General features: G+C 33.0%; 1 protein-coding gene across 1 annotated transcript; it reads right to left on the reverse strand.

Annotated features, from left to right (window-relative positions):
- Positions 1 to 1159: 1159 nt before the first annotated feature.
- Positions 1160 to 2934, reverse strand: Gr15 (gustatory receptor 15). Its single transcript, NM_001190512.1, has 4 exons — positions 1981 to 2934; positions 1541 to 1609; positions 1380 to 1469; positions 1160 to 1237 (listed from the first exon to the last, which is right to left on the reverse strand). Exons 1-4 carry the CDS (start codon positions 2932 to 2934, stop codon positions 1160 to 1162), a joined length of 1191 nt encoding a protein of 396 aa, NP_001177441.1.
- Positions 2935 to 15094: the final 12160 nt, after the last annotated feature.

A 15094-nucleotide genomic window follows, 5' to 3' on the forward strand; every position in this document is an offset into this window, starting at 1 on the left:
GACTTTTAATAGTTGCAAGTGGTTTTGATTACGATGACTGATTTTCAAATTTTGTTGCTGCTGTCATTCAGAAACCAATATACGTAAAGAGCTGATCTTTTGCATGCACATTTCTTTTACAATAACGAAATAATATTTAAAGTTAAATTGTTCTCAAGTGATATACTTTTAATTTCCATCCGGACATCCATGTAAAAATTAGGATTCATCGCTGAGATGTTTGAAGATAGTTTCGGAATGAGAGCAGCAACAAAATTTGAAAATCAGTCATCGTAATCAAAACCACTTGCAACTATTAAAAGTCAAAATTCTTATTAATGCATTGAGAAAAAAGGCCAAGTTATTGTAACTTTCTATATATAAAAATACACTAGAAACTAGAAATACAAGTGGCTAGAGTTATTAGATCCTCTGGAATAAGCCTAACAAGAAATGTCACCCGCCAAATCCAAAATTTCTCATAGCCCTCGAGTTGACAATTCCAACTAGGACATTTAAGTAAAAACCGATACGGTGACTAATTTCTAAATAATTTAACAAATATCTGTACAAAAATTCAGATATCTAGCTTTTATATAACACAGATGGAATAGTACTAATGAACTTGGATGTGGACTACTAAGACTATGGCTCCCAATTTAACTTAAGTCACCAGCCAACATAACCAACATGTAAAATAATGTTTGATATCACTTAATTAAAAAATAATCAATAAAAATATAAGCCTTCATTAATAAATCATTTGTATCTTATATTTTATAGGTGTTATTATATTGCATCATAATAACCTCAAAAGGTTATGTTATTTGCGCGCGCATGCGAATTCGGCTTCCCGAGTTGCTGCCGAGTTTTTTTTAAATTTGTGAGAAACAATTCGTCTTTGGAACTCGCGATGTGCTAGTGTATACTGACTAGTTCAACTCGTCAATTTTCTACCAGGGCTTTTCAGCCCGCAAAATAGTTGCTGGTTCGCTTAATGTAAAAAATAATATTTCCAGAACAATAAGTTAAAAAATATAATAAATACTAACAGTAAAATTATAAATACTTCTTTTGCATTTAATGAGATTATACATGCGTACAGAAATTATAATAAGACCATACAAATAAACAAAATATTCTGATACAAATCAACCTGATTAGTAAACCATTAGATGATTCAGGGTTTATGTTTTTCTGAAGAATTTTCTTGAAATTGGATAAGAATAACTAAATATGTCGTTATGGAACCAACTATCTAAAAATAAAATCAATGCAGTTAAATTTATATATTTACAAATGATTGTTTAAGCCTCAAACGCGCAAGAGGATCCTTTTTAATTTTTGCTATTGCTATTATATAGGAGAGGACTTGCTATTTAAAAATAAATTTATCTTACGGAATGCAGTAGAGTACAATCCAAAGAAAACATATCCATTGCCGTAAATTGAATATTTTTGTGAAGTAAATGTAATGAAAAATTATTAAGCTGTAAGGCATTAATAATTATATTGTTTTAATCACTGTGATAAAATTGCATATTAGTTTCAATAATGTAACCTGTTTTATAACTCCTAAACTAGTTGAATGTCGTAATATTTGGTGAACAATATCGCCCGTTTTTTTAATCTAAAATAAAAATAGGACGTTAAATTGTATTAATTCATTTATAATTCGGCTCATTTCATATGCGAATACTAAAACTCATTCTTTAATTATGCTCATCACTAACAGATGACGCATAATATAAATTAAAGAAATGATCCATCTTTGCAAACGCTTTTGGTAAATAGCAATGTATACAAATATTCGCATACTATATACTAGGCTACCTTTTACATGCAAACGCCAGTATGTATTCTTGCAAAACGTTTTCATTGCGATTGAAACTAGAATAATGATTACAAACATTTCAAAAAATTCTCGCAGGAATACAGTACTTTCGAATTTATTTAATATATTTTACGTCATATTCATTAAATAGTTGTTATTTGAGTTACCTCATTTACGGTCATAGTAATATATTGCGTTAGAATGCAAAGGGAAAATGTATCCAGCGTCAACCAGCTTATAGACCAAACGTGGTTCATAGTAGAAGTAATCATACTTTTTCCAAATATTGATGGTTTTAGAAAAAAGTATGTATTCAATATAATAGAGAAAAAGAGTTTTACTATACAAATTAGTATAGATAAGGAATAAAATTTAGATACATTGTTGGAGACCTCATATATACTTAAGCACGACTTTTGCAAAAGAATTATTTCATTATTTTCAGGTAAATAATAATGCACAGATAATACTGGTCTTCGAAACTGATATAGTAATGTATTAGAAAAAGCCCTGTCAACGTATTTTCGCAATTGATTGTTTAGTGCTTTAGCTTCACCATATATAAATATGATAATAACTACATACTGAATCACTAAACAGTTAATAATAAAATTTGGTATGTAAGTTAGAATAGCCGCGATAAATGTGCAGTCGCTGAATGATCCAATAATTATCACACCCAACCATATAGTTATGTCAAATAATAAGACTAACTTGTAATGCATTATCATGTATTGATTTTTGTATTTTAAATTAAATCTTTTCAAAACTAAATTAATCGAGTATAAGTTGTTGCCGATTCTGACAGCTAAAGTTTGACTTATCATGTATTTCGATAATAGTACAACAGATACAGCATATATTATAAAATTTCCAAACACGTCAATAACTTCACTCATTCTCGATTGATCGATCAACTTATCTCGAATATAATACATCTTATATATTCCAGCAATAATCAAAAAGCAAATTAAAACGCCGTTGTATATTATACCATGATATGAATATGAAAACATTTTTCGATTCTTGAAATTATTTTTTTTTGTGCAATCAGTCATAGACATTGTGGCCAAACCAAAAACTTTGAAAATATCAAATAGATACTTCGTTCCTTTCACCATTGTTAAATTAATTTATGTATTGAAATGTTTATTCAAAAATTATTAAACAAACGTACAATCTACTAAAACGTTCGGCTGCTCACGATGACCTGGATAATAGAATCAGATGGAATAGAAGTTAATAGAAATTTTTATGATTAATGCCATGAAGTGAGTTAATGAAATAAAGGTAAGTAATTATAATTACATAATTGTCAATTTCATAATTGAAAACATCACACCATGAATGTTTTATTGTCTTTAGTGAATACATTCTCGCGAATTGGTTTCCTGTCCTAACAGAGCAGTTATGAGAATAATTGACTAAATCTTGTATTGCATATAAAACTTTATTCGCGATTTAAGCGTGTAGATACTTTATTGGCTTAAACTGCATGATTCATTCACCTACTATAAATAAGGATAGGTAACCCTCTTTTAGACCAGCGGGCAACAACAATCTAAAAACGCCCGATGCTTAAGGACACGTTCTGTGGGTGAAATCGAAGCTAACCATGAAAATTCTTTTACATTTATTATTTAGCATATATACTATGATCAAGTGGCGCGATAGCGCCGCGAAGGCTATTTTGAGAAGCAGATAAAGCCGCGGCGCCTGCGCAGTGCTGGGGTCACCATTATTCGGAGGGTCGCTCAAATGCCAACTTCAGGGTCCTAACTTTTTTTTATTTGATTTGAGCATTTTGTGAATGACACACTCGTGTATTATATCAAAGGTAGCTGTATTTTATCAATATTTTTGTTGAAAATTGCATAGTTAGTCATAATAAAATATGATATAAGTCAAAATAATTTGAAGACAACAAAGAAATGCTTCTATTTCTTTGTAATGAAAAACGCAAACATTAACATAAAAATAAATAGTAGCACAGGGTGGCCGGTGACGACGTCTAGGTGGTGCGCTCTATGATTTTTGGTGTCTAGGTAAATAAATCATACGAGGGCGGTGTCTAGGTGTACATGGTGGCCGATGACGAAGTCTAGGTAGTTTGCACCGTGGTTTTTGGTGTCTAGGTGTAAAAATCATTCGAGGCCGGTTTCTAGAGGTGCACGGGGTGGCTGATGACGAGATCTAGATAGGTCCCTTATGAATTTTCGGTGTCTAGGTGCAGAAATCATTCGAGAGCAGTATCTAGGTATACGGAGTGACTGATGACGAGGTCTAGGTGGTGCGCTCCGTGGTTGTTTGTATCTAGGTAAATAAAGCATATAAGGAATGGTGTAAGTGTATGGGGTGGCCTATGACGAGGTCTAGATGAAACGTAGAATATGAAACATTAAAAAAATCTGAAATCTTTAAAAGTTACGTAGTAAGTGCCTTGAGAGTTGTTCCTAATTGATCATTATAGAACTTAAACTTTAAATTGAGTAAAATTTTTTTATGAAAAAACAATTTTTTGTTTCATCTTCATTATGATTACATATAATAAACTTAATTTTCTTTAATTGATCTCAGTTCATTTTGTCTGTAATTTTACTTACTACAAGTCACAATAAATTTTGACAAATAGAAGAATTGTTGTAATAAATATGTATAAAATACTACACCACACTAACATCCATAATAATTTTGCAAAATACGTTAAACTTGCCTAACCTTTTACATTTTCCAAATTTTTTTTAGAGATATGAATAACAATAGAAGTTTTTATAACAAAATTCAATTATTATCTTTAGATATCTTTACTAACAGTTTGACAGTTACAATAATAGTTAAGTAATTTACCGACAGATTTTTTCAACGTTGGCATATCGGAGGAAAGCGAGAAAATAGTACATTACACAACTAGGAGCGAAAGTTGGCTTTTTCAAGCGAGGATGATGATTGAGCAGCTGCAGGCTCCCGAGACGGACACGAGTGGTTAACCATCACCCGAGATATGGGATATGAGATATGAGATGTGTCACACACATACACACGAAAAAATCCAATTGTTTTGGAGATAAATAAATAGTTATTTTGGTTAAAATTAATAAAATTGCAATAATTTAAAAGTTGCCAAACAATTTTCGAAAAATTTTGAAATTTAAAAAATTTGTATTGAAAACTTTAATTAGAGGAAACAAATTAATATTAAATCACATAGCAACTTTTTAAATTTCAAAATTTTTCAAAAATTGTTTGGCAACTTTAAAAATATTGCAATTTTATTAATTTTAACCAAAATAACTATTTATTTTTCTCCAAAACAATTAGATTTTTTCATGTGGGAAAAATCTGCCATGTACTAGTCTTCGCGGCAAATCTGAACCGTACTACTTTTCGTAGGGACCGACGATATATACACAAATAACACTAAAAAGGCCTTTCGCCCCAGGCTTGAAAAAGTCTTTTTTCGTTCTACTTTTTTTTAGGCTAAAAGCGCGTTTTCATTGCACATGTTATAAAAAGTGATATACAACTTATATAATATTATACTACAACTTGAAGCCAAAACTTATAAGACTGAGTACACGACCTTACTTAATTAATATTAGAAGTGGATAACGTACCAACGTCGGTATTTTATCGACACATGCGAGTTGCTACGGCAACACTAGAGCATAATCACTAATAAGAGCTTTAATTTCAGGGCCGGATTAAAGATAAAATTGACCGCTCGGATAAAAAGTTGTAAGAATTGAATGGAAAAAAATGGAAAAAATCGCTGATTTTGGTAAAAAACTGAAATTTTCATAATTTTTTGCTATTTTCAAGCCTAAATAACTTTTTATCCAGGCAATCATTTTTAATTCACCAGTCCTCAAATTAAAGTTTTCTTCGGATACTTTAATCGTATGATTAATACTCATTTTTGGAATGCTTCTCCAGGCATTGAGTACCTACAGTTAAGCAATAGCTAGTTTTCGTTAATCTTTCCATGTTCATTTCCCATAAAAGAATTTAAACTGCCCGGCAAAAAAATAAGTATTTCCAAATCGCGGGAACCCAAGGTTTTTCGGGTTCTATATGACCTAAAGAACGAAAAAAGTGGTCCGGTAGGTGTGCCCTTCAATTTAAATTTTTTTCGCTCAGACATCCAAAGGTCCGGTTTTCCGTGGATTTGCACATATATGTGTGAAACGGCGCTAGATTTGTAAGTTTTAAATTTGATTATATAAGTAAGATTTGTAAAAAGTTATATTAATATTCAAAATACCGCTGCCAATCCTTTGGCACGTAGCTTCCTGCAACAAAATTTATAGTTCCAATAGATAAAATATTGTTCAAATATACAGTATATTAATGATTTTTATTCACGACTAAACTATTATATAAGCCACTTTATTCCCTGAAAAGCGGGATTAAAGTAGCATTTTATTCGCTCATATTTTTTTCCCGCAAAGAACTTTACTCCCGCAAAATGCGAAAAATAAATTCTTTATTCTCGCAAAATTCGAGAATAAAGTAAATTTGCGGGAAATATAGTATATTGTGTACCAAGGACGTAAAGTAGGCTTTTTTAGACCAAGTGTGGAGTTCGCAGTACGAGTCAAGGCGAGTTAGCCCGAGCTGAAGGCGAGGGGGTTCACGAGCCGCAGACGAGTACTGCAACCACACGAGGCAATAAAGCCTACCTAGCCCTTGGTGCACACCATATTTTTTGTAACACAACTATGGATTTTTGTGTTCTTTTGGCATATTGAGTGGAACTGATGCAACTTTTTTCATATACATATATATAATATTTATAAATATTATCGGAAAAATTTTCCGTAAAATTTTAGCGGGCGTTTTTCATTTTTTTTTTTTTTGACGCCGGACAAATTACACAAAAATAACCCAACACGCTAAACAATAGTATATTGTGCAACTAGGGGTGAAAATTGGCCCGAGTCTGAAAAAGCCACTCCCCCCTTGTTGCACACCGTACTTTTTATGGTAAGTACACGAATAGGCCACTTATCATGCATATGAAAGGAATGGGAAATTCGGGGCCTTTGTAAAGTAAAACAATAGTATATTGAAAAAAAATATTTTTAGAGAAAATGGTTTTTCTCTATCTGATGTTGTCCCTCGGTGGTGATCAAGAATATTGGTTAGTCTCTATCGGTCTTCCCGAGGCAGGTTGTGTGGTGAGAAAGGAGAGAAAGAACTTTAAGACATTTTCTCTTTTCTTCTCAACGTTTCGACGGACAATGCCGCCTTCATCAGGAAACTAATGTGAAAAAATTTTATTAAAAACTTGTTGTATAACAATATATGTACAGTGTGAAGAATAGAACTTACAATTATGAAGAAGATCGGTACAAAGTTTTGCCGAGAAGGCGCTTCCCGCCGCGCGGCGGGGGGAACGTGGATGAACAGTGTTTCTCTTTCAGCTGTTCGATTCTAATTCGCGCGAGTTGAGATTTTCGTCGTGTTTATATAGCGCGGAGCAGTGAGAAGAGAGTCGAGCGGCCGTGTTGACAATTTCTTCCGCTATTTGTTTTCAGCTGGTGTATAAGGTGTGTGTATACTCTATTTAAATATTGAGTGTCTTCCTTCTTATTAATACCGTTTTCTTGTAGGTGTATGTGTAGCATTTCGGAAACTAGTCTTTTATTTAAATTGATCTTTCTGTCTTTAATTTGGTAGTTTTCAAAATTGAACGTGTGATTCAGATTGTTGACGTGATCGGAGATTACAATATTTTTCGATTTTTTGTGTTCATTTATACGTATACACTGAAAAAAAAAGAAAGTAATTTCTGCTGTAAAGTCCGGTAGTTTTAACCATTCTGCCACCGTAACGACTATTCAGTAAGAACAACGGTGTGCCACTGGTAGTTTTGGCAAGTCGTGACTCGTAAAATTGGTCGCTTACGCGGGACATCAGCAAAAACGACCAAACTGATTTTTTAAAACTACTGAACTCTACGGTAATTTTGGCGAGTCTTCGTACAATGACGGATTACTGGTGCGATTTAAGATAAAATGGCTGAGTTTTTTTTCAGTGTACACACATTCCTTTTTGTTTGGCCTACATACGTGGCAGAGCAATCATTACATTCAAGTTTATAGAAAACGTTGTTTTCTAGATCTTTATCTTTCTTGTCTTTGCCTTTTATAATGATGTTTTTCATTTGGATATTTATTTTCGGTACAGTTTCGATGTTGAGAGTCTTGAATGCATGACTGGTCTGCTCGTAAAAACCTTGAATATAAGGTAGGCTTACAATATTGCGTTTTTCATTAATGCTAATCTGTTGCCTTGACAATTTGTTCGATGTTAACGTTGACATTCTTTTTCATATATATTTGTTAACGAAAAGGCGGGTGGATAATGATTTTCATGCAGTAATTTTTTGATGTTTTGAATGTAGTTATTGTGAAATTTCTTGTTGGATAATTTTATCGCTCTATCGACAAGATTGTACACCATGGCGATTTTTTGAGACATAGGATGTTGTGATGTGTAATTTAAAAATCTGCCAGAATTTAAAAATCTGTCAAAATTTAAATACAGTATACACACACCTTATACACCAGCTGAAAACAATGAGTTGGAAAATTCATGATTTTATGAGGTTATGAGAACCCTATGGTATTGAAAATGTTAAGGTTTAAATTTTTTCATGAAAATTTCTTTATTTTTATATTTATACGTATATGTTATCAACGTATAAGTTATCAACAAATTACTCAAACCGTTGTGATTGTTTGTTTATCAATGTCTTAAAATAATTTAAAGGAAGTGCAAAAATTTAATCAAATTTAAATTGCTTGAACATACTGCCCTAAACTGTGAGGGCTAAGAAGATCACTGTTTTACAAATTTAGAGCATTTCTCTTCTGTGAACAGCTGTCTGCTATTCAAGGGTCTGGTATGGTTTTCAATTTGTAAATGTCAATTTGCTGTACCAGTCACTAATATTAATATAAATAACCTAAGAGAATCAGATAAGTATCATAGACTAGATAAATACTTTAATATTTTATAAAAATGTTTACTTTGTGTATTTATTTTTTATTTTAGGTGTACGTGTTACCAAGAAGGATATTTATGTATGTCAACTCTCTGAGAGGTTAAATTACTCTATACTTTTGTACTTACAGACTGTCTATATTGAATATAATAACAGTAAGTGGCAACAAAAATTATTAACATTAAAATAGATTAATTGAGAATTGATATCGATAACTTATATTTCATGTATAGCTTCAAGATGATTATACAACAACATGTTGCATCCGGGTATCCAGAAATACTGATGAGTCAAAGCAATATAATCCAGTTTTGACCCTTTAACATAACAATTAATTAAGTACTTACATCACGATTCGTTACATCCTTCAAAAATGCTGATGAAAGTAAACCATTGGGTAGATCCGGCTCAGAATCATGATTTTCATAACTCAGCGATTCATCAGTGTTATCAGTGGTTCCAAAAGTCTGAATGTACTTTGACAAAATTTGCTAATTTATTTGTATTATTTGCTTCAGACTAACCCTGGTAGAATCATTTAGTTCTTTTAAAACGTTTAGCAGTGCTTTCGTCAAGAACTCAGGAATTTCATTAGAAGATAAATCTTAAAAATTAACTGTAAATTATTTTGTATTTTTTAAATAGAAAAGGTATACTTAGGACTAAGAATAAAATCATATATTCGTAAATATGTTTTTTATTTTATAGCAATATCTAATGACATAAAAATAAAAAAAAACACGTAATAAATATTATCTTTACTTTAAACGGCATGCTCAAACCTTTTTTTTGCACACTCTCAGTTGAACAACTTTGTTTTTTATACTCAGTTGACTAGGGATTCGCGTGTAATCTACTTTAAGTGTGGCTACTTTAATTTGAACTATCATAAACATAATGATATTGTTGAAGGATTTTGAAGCGAATCACCTTGCAAAATTTCAACTTTCTAAGTGTGCTGGTCTTTAAATTAAAGAAAGAACAAAATTTTTGATTATTAAAGAAGTCTACAAGAAATTTTTGAGCAAGATTGGTTACCCAGATACTTTGATGTCCCCCTGCCAGACAACAAAAATTACGGATCGCACGTCCTAAGCTCTATCATTAGCAGTTTTAGACCCTATTCGTGGCTGATATGTTCATCTACGTAACGAAAAGTACAAATCTAATTTCTTGGTCTCCGTCATCGCAATGTAGATACTTAGACACCGCTTGATTAAAACACTAAAGTTTGAACAGCGCGCGTTTTACGCCCGAATCTAGAAGATAGGCTTTCTGACTTAGACGCATATGCACTACATGAGCCAATCACATAACGTCTATCTTGGCTTTACAACATCCCGTCACGACCCTTTTTATATGTAAAGGATTTACTTTTATACACCTTAAAAATCGCGGAGCACACTTCGTAGACCCATAGTAAACGCTAAATGTAAAATATAGTTTTGTTCGTAAAATTTTGGATTCAGTACTACATTATTTCATAATTAGCAAACCATTACTAAATCATAGCAGTGACCGTTGACCAACGATGTTGGCGAACTACTTATAAACAGCTCTTTTTATTTGGCTCATTTTCTACCAGGGTCATCTTGCTGTTACTTATATTTTTCTGATTTGGCAATTTTACTATAGCTCAGTAATTCTTACAGTTAATTGTATTATATTATTGCAGATTGTTCCTAGAAATTTAGGAATTGCATAAGTGTATATAATACACTTTCGAAAATTAGATGCAGTACGTTATCGCAAATACGGTAAATTTGTTCGGTATACTTTTGTTATATACATAACGAACATTTTCAGGGTTTCGCCTCTATTTTTGTTCTTTGTTCATCAAGAACAACAAGCATGTATGACGCAATGTGGCAAAAAATTTTTGAAAATGTGCCAGCTCTCAGAGAAAATGTACGCTCATTAATGGGTGACTATGAACGCGCGTCAATAAATAGTGGACGGACAAATTTCCCAAATGCCATTATTTCTGGATGTACATTCCATTTTAAACAAGTAATGATTTGTTATTATTAAAATTATAATGCTCTCTTTAAATTACACTTTATTATACGAATTATGATGTGCAACTACAGTGAAAATAATTTTTTAGCGTTTTGTCAGGATCATTTTTTTTAATTGCGAATTTTTGAGTAACGATTTCATGAAATATCCATTAATCACGGTTATGTTAAAAGGAGCGTTAGCAATACATTGGTACATAGCTTCCTCCAAACGAATCTTTTGTTCCTTAATCCAATGTATTGTTTGAATATTAATTTATAAACTGAAATCCTTGAAAAAAGGCAAAAACTAATTGGTAAAACCAAAAACAACTTCTTTTCCAGAATTCAGAATCAAAAAATACCTTATGCCTGTCAAATCATGATATTCACGGTCTAGTTACAGAAATATTACGGTACCCACAAACACACACACATCTATTGTAAAATGATACTGAAGTAAATTTACAGTTTTAAATGCTGTAAATTGAACAATCAAGTGAACTAACCTTTAGTAAAAATTGATCATAATCGTATGGGCTCTCTCATTCGAATAGATCAAACACGTATAACCTCGATGAGAACTTTGTTAGCTAATTTCTTGCAAGTGGTTCATCCAGCAGAGAGATTAAAAACAAACTAAGTATCTTGAACCTTGAAAATCGAATCTTAAAAATTCTTATAATTTACAATCCTCTGCGATCCAACACATGACTACTGTCGGCACTATGTGTTTGATCTTGAGAACGAAACAGTTCCCTTATGTAAAAAATCTACAGTGAACGATGCAGTTATAACTGCGACCGCGTTTGCATATTTTTTGCGTTCTCTGCACAGAATTTCCAGTAGACTTTTTCGTAGACTTCCCGCGGTTGAATTTTTGTGGATCTCTCTCTCTCTCTCTCTCTCTCTCGCGTTCTCTCTGTCTCCCTCTCTCTCTCTCGCTCTCCCTTGTAACAGTCTGAAGGCCATTCGACATATTCGAAAAGCCCGCGTCTGCGAAGTAGGAGAGGACGAGACGTGCGCAGGACGAAATGTAGGTATCGGTATGTATGTATGGGTGATGAGAGGTGATTTGTAGACAACGCGAAGCCGAACAGGTCAGATTAGAGCGAGGAGGCCAGCGACGAACAGGCTCCTGCGCAAAAGTGCGATCCCAGCGAATAACCAGAGTGTTCCGAAAGGGTTTTTGAAACGGACGGAGAACGGTTGTGCGAAGGCAAGAGTTTCTGAGCGGAAAGGCCAAGGTCGAAGACCGGTAAACCAAAAGTCGACAGACATCCACACACGGAATTTACATCTGGAGGAAACTAAGACCTCAGCGGTTCTCCTCTTACACGGCTTCCCACAGATAGATCGGCCTTCCAGCTCTCCGGGCTGGAGATCCGCAAGCAAGTGTCGTACTTATTATAGGCGATGAGGGACGTGGCAATATCTCGTTGGAAAATTCGCTTTGACTACAATAAATATTTAACATTATACTGACCACGTCTTTTGGACGTATAAAGAAGAGTGAGTATGAGTGGTATGAGTGTGTGTGCGTATAAAATACGAGACATCTCGCGAGAATTATCGTGGTAATATAGCTCTGTATTGCATTCTACTATTTTATATAATTATAATTATGTCATCAAATCCTATGTCATGAACGAGATATATCTTCCTTATAAATTATATGTACATTAAATATCCAAACCACGCATTTATTACTCTCTCTCTCTCTCTCTCTCTCTCTCTCTCTCTCTCTCTCTCTCTCTTTCTCTCTCTTACCATAACAACATTTTTTGGTTCTTTGGGTCACCTGGAGTGAGAAAATTCCCGCGTGCATCGACAATCGCTTACCAAACTTGTCTGCCGCGCAGATGAAATTCTCTTATGGGGATTCAACATTGAGAAAAAACTAATCACGATTAAACTTCACCCACTTAGTGTCTGAAAACGTAATCCAAAAATCTATTCTACTAGGATCGGGGTATCTGAAAAGAGCTTTAATTTGAGGGCTGGTGGGTTGAAAATGGTCGCCTAGGTAAAAAATTGTCTAGACTTGAAAATAGTACAAAATCACGGGGAGTAAGATTTTTTACTAAAATCAGCGATTTTTCTCTTTTTTTTTAATTGTTATAACTCTATCCGAGCAGTCAATTTCAACCACCCAGGGCTCAAATTGAAGCTCTTTTCTTCTACTTTTGTTTTAAAAATTTGGATTAACATTTTAATTGTACAATCAGCTACGTATATGCCTATCAATTATGGCCATTTTTTGACCATTTTCATCGTCATATATATAGCTGATCGTAAAATAAAAGGTCAGTTCTAAATTTTCTAAACAAAAGCTGAAGATAAGAGCTTTAATTTGAGCCCCAGATGGTCGAAATTTTGGCATCGGTAATTACCTTATCCAAGATTTTAGAATAGGTTTTATACTGTATTTTAAGCTGTTTATTCTGCACATCTAGTTGCCACAAATTATACAAAAATTCTTTGGTTTCACATGATCTTATTATTGCGTCGGTAATCCAGTTTTTTCTACCATTTTGTCTATTAGCATTTTTGGCTGTTTTTGACAATTCTACGCATTGCTTGATTTCATTTAACAATTTTTCTACAGCCAAGTTTGGATCAGGTATCGAACTAATTTCATCCCAGTTTCTTGAATTAGCGTTATTTATTATTTTTTTGTAGTTTAAGAAAACATACGGTTCTTTAGTTACTGTGTTTAGCTTATTTACAGCTATGATAATCGGGTAATGATCCGTTAGATCATGCTTAAGCTTGTATGTGGCTGTGTTAATGTTGTGAGATTTAATGAATATGTTGTCGATACATGATCCTTTAGCTTTACCGATAGCTGGCTTTGTAATACCAACAAAACCCTGAATAAATCCCTTATCAAGGAAGTTACATAGAAAATCTTGGGTATAATGATCACAGTCTAGCAGGTCAATATTAAAATCACCTATGACTAAGTGATTCTTTACATTTTTTTTTATAAATTAAGTACTTATTAAGATCTAGTATAAATTCTGTTTTCGGTATACCATGTGACCTATACATGGCTGATATTTCAAGACCGCTTTTATCATTTAAGGTTATTCTAGTATTTATTATTTTAATTCTCCCTGCTTCAATGACTTTGGTATTTTGGACTAGATTGCTATTGACAAAAACAAAGACTCCATCATTCCTGTTTATCCTACTTTCGTTATAATAAGTTTTATATTCATAATCTGAACCATTCAGTTGATAGAAATTATAATTAACTTGCTCAAAAGCTTCTGAACATATCACAATCGCTGGTTTGATAGCTAAACTTTCTATTAAAATTTTCAGCATATCAAAATTTGCATTCATACTACGAATGTTTACATGCATGATAAAGTCCTTCTTATTGTTTATAGCTTTGTTAAAATTTTCAATATTACCGCATGTCCGTTCTTGTTGCATCGATTCATTTTGAAACCTATTCAAATAATCAAAAATATCCATTTTTACCTATTTCTTGATCTTGTTTTTATCACTCTTGTTGGCTGGTGACAATGCAGAGGATTGCGGTTTTAGATGGTTCAGTGGAATTTGTGGATCACGTCTTATGATTGGTCTTCTGTTGTGTTCAGTTTCTGGCTTTGTTTTGTTGCGTGGAGTGTCATTTTCCTGTTGTTCACTATTTACGACATTATTAGCCTCTGTGGATACTTTACGCCTGTTTGCCAATTCTATGCTGTGATAGATCGATTCAGTTTCAGGTAGAGTAGGTTTTATCGGGTAATCAATAGAGTCAATATATCTGTCAATTTTCTTTTTCAAGATGCTGCACAAGTTAGAGTCATAAGTATGATGTTTTGTGTCTAACTTTGACTTGTATTTTGTGTTACTATAGTGATATATATATATATATATATATATATATATATATATATATATATCATAAATTCTATAGGCTATTGCTAAGAAATGGGATAGCTTAAACATCGATGTTCAACATGAACACATCTTGGAAACGACGTACGCGTTAGTTCATCTTCCAGCGGATAAAATCAGTGAAGGCGTTACACACATAACAAGTATGATTAATCAGCTAGAAGAAGCTAACGATGGCCAAAAATTGCAAACATTTGCACGATATATCAGGTGATTTTGAAACTGCATCAATTTCAATTACAAATAAATTCTGTGGCTGACAAGCAAAGTGACATAAGTCCACTTTTCATGTTTTCAAGAAAAAGCGGTTTCAATGTTTAGACTTATACATATGTAAGATCAAAGCAAACGACATGG

This window comes from Nasonia vitripennis, chromosome 5 (genome assembly GCF_009193385.2).
Source record: "Nasonia vitripennis strain AsymCx chromosome 5, Nvit_psr_1.1, whole genome shotgun sequence".
Lineage (NCBI taxonomy): Eukaryota > Metazoa > Arthropoda > Insecta > Hymenoptera > Pteromalidae > Nasonia > Nasonia vitripennis.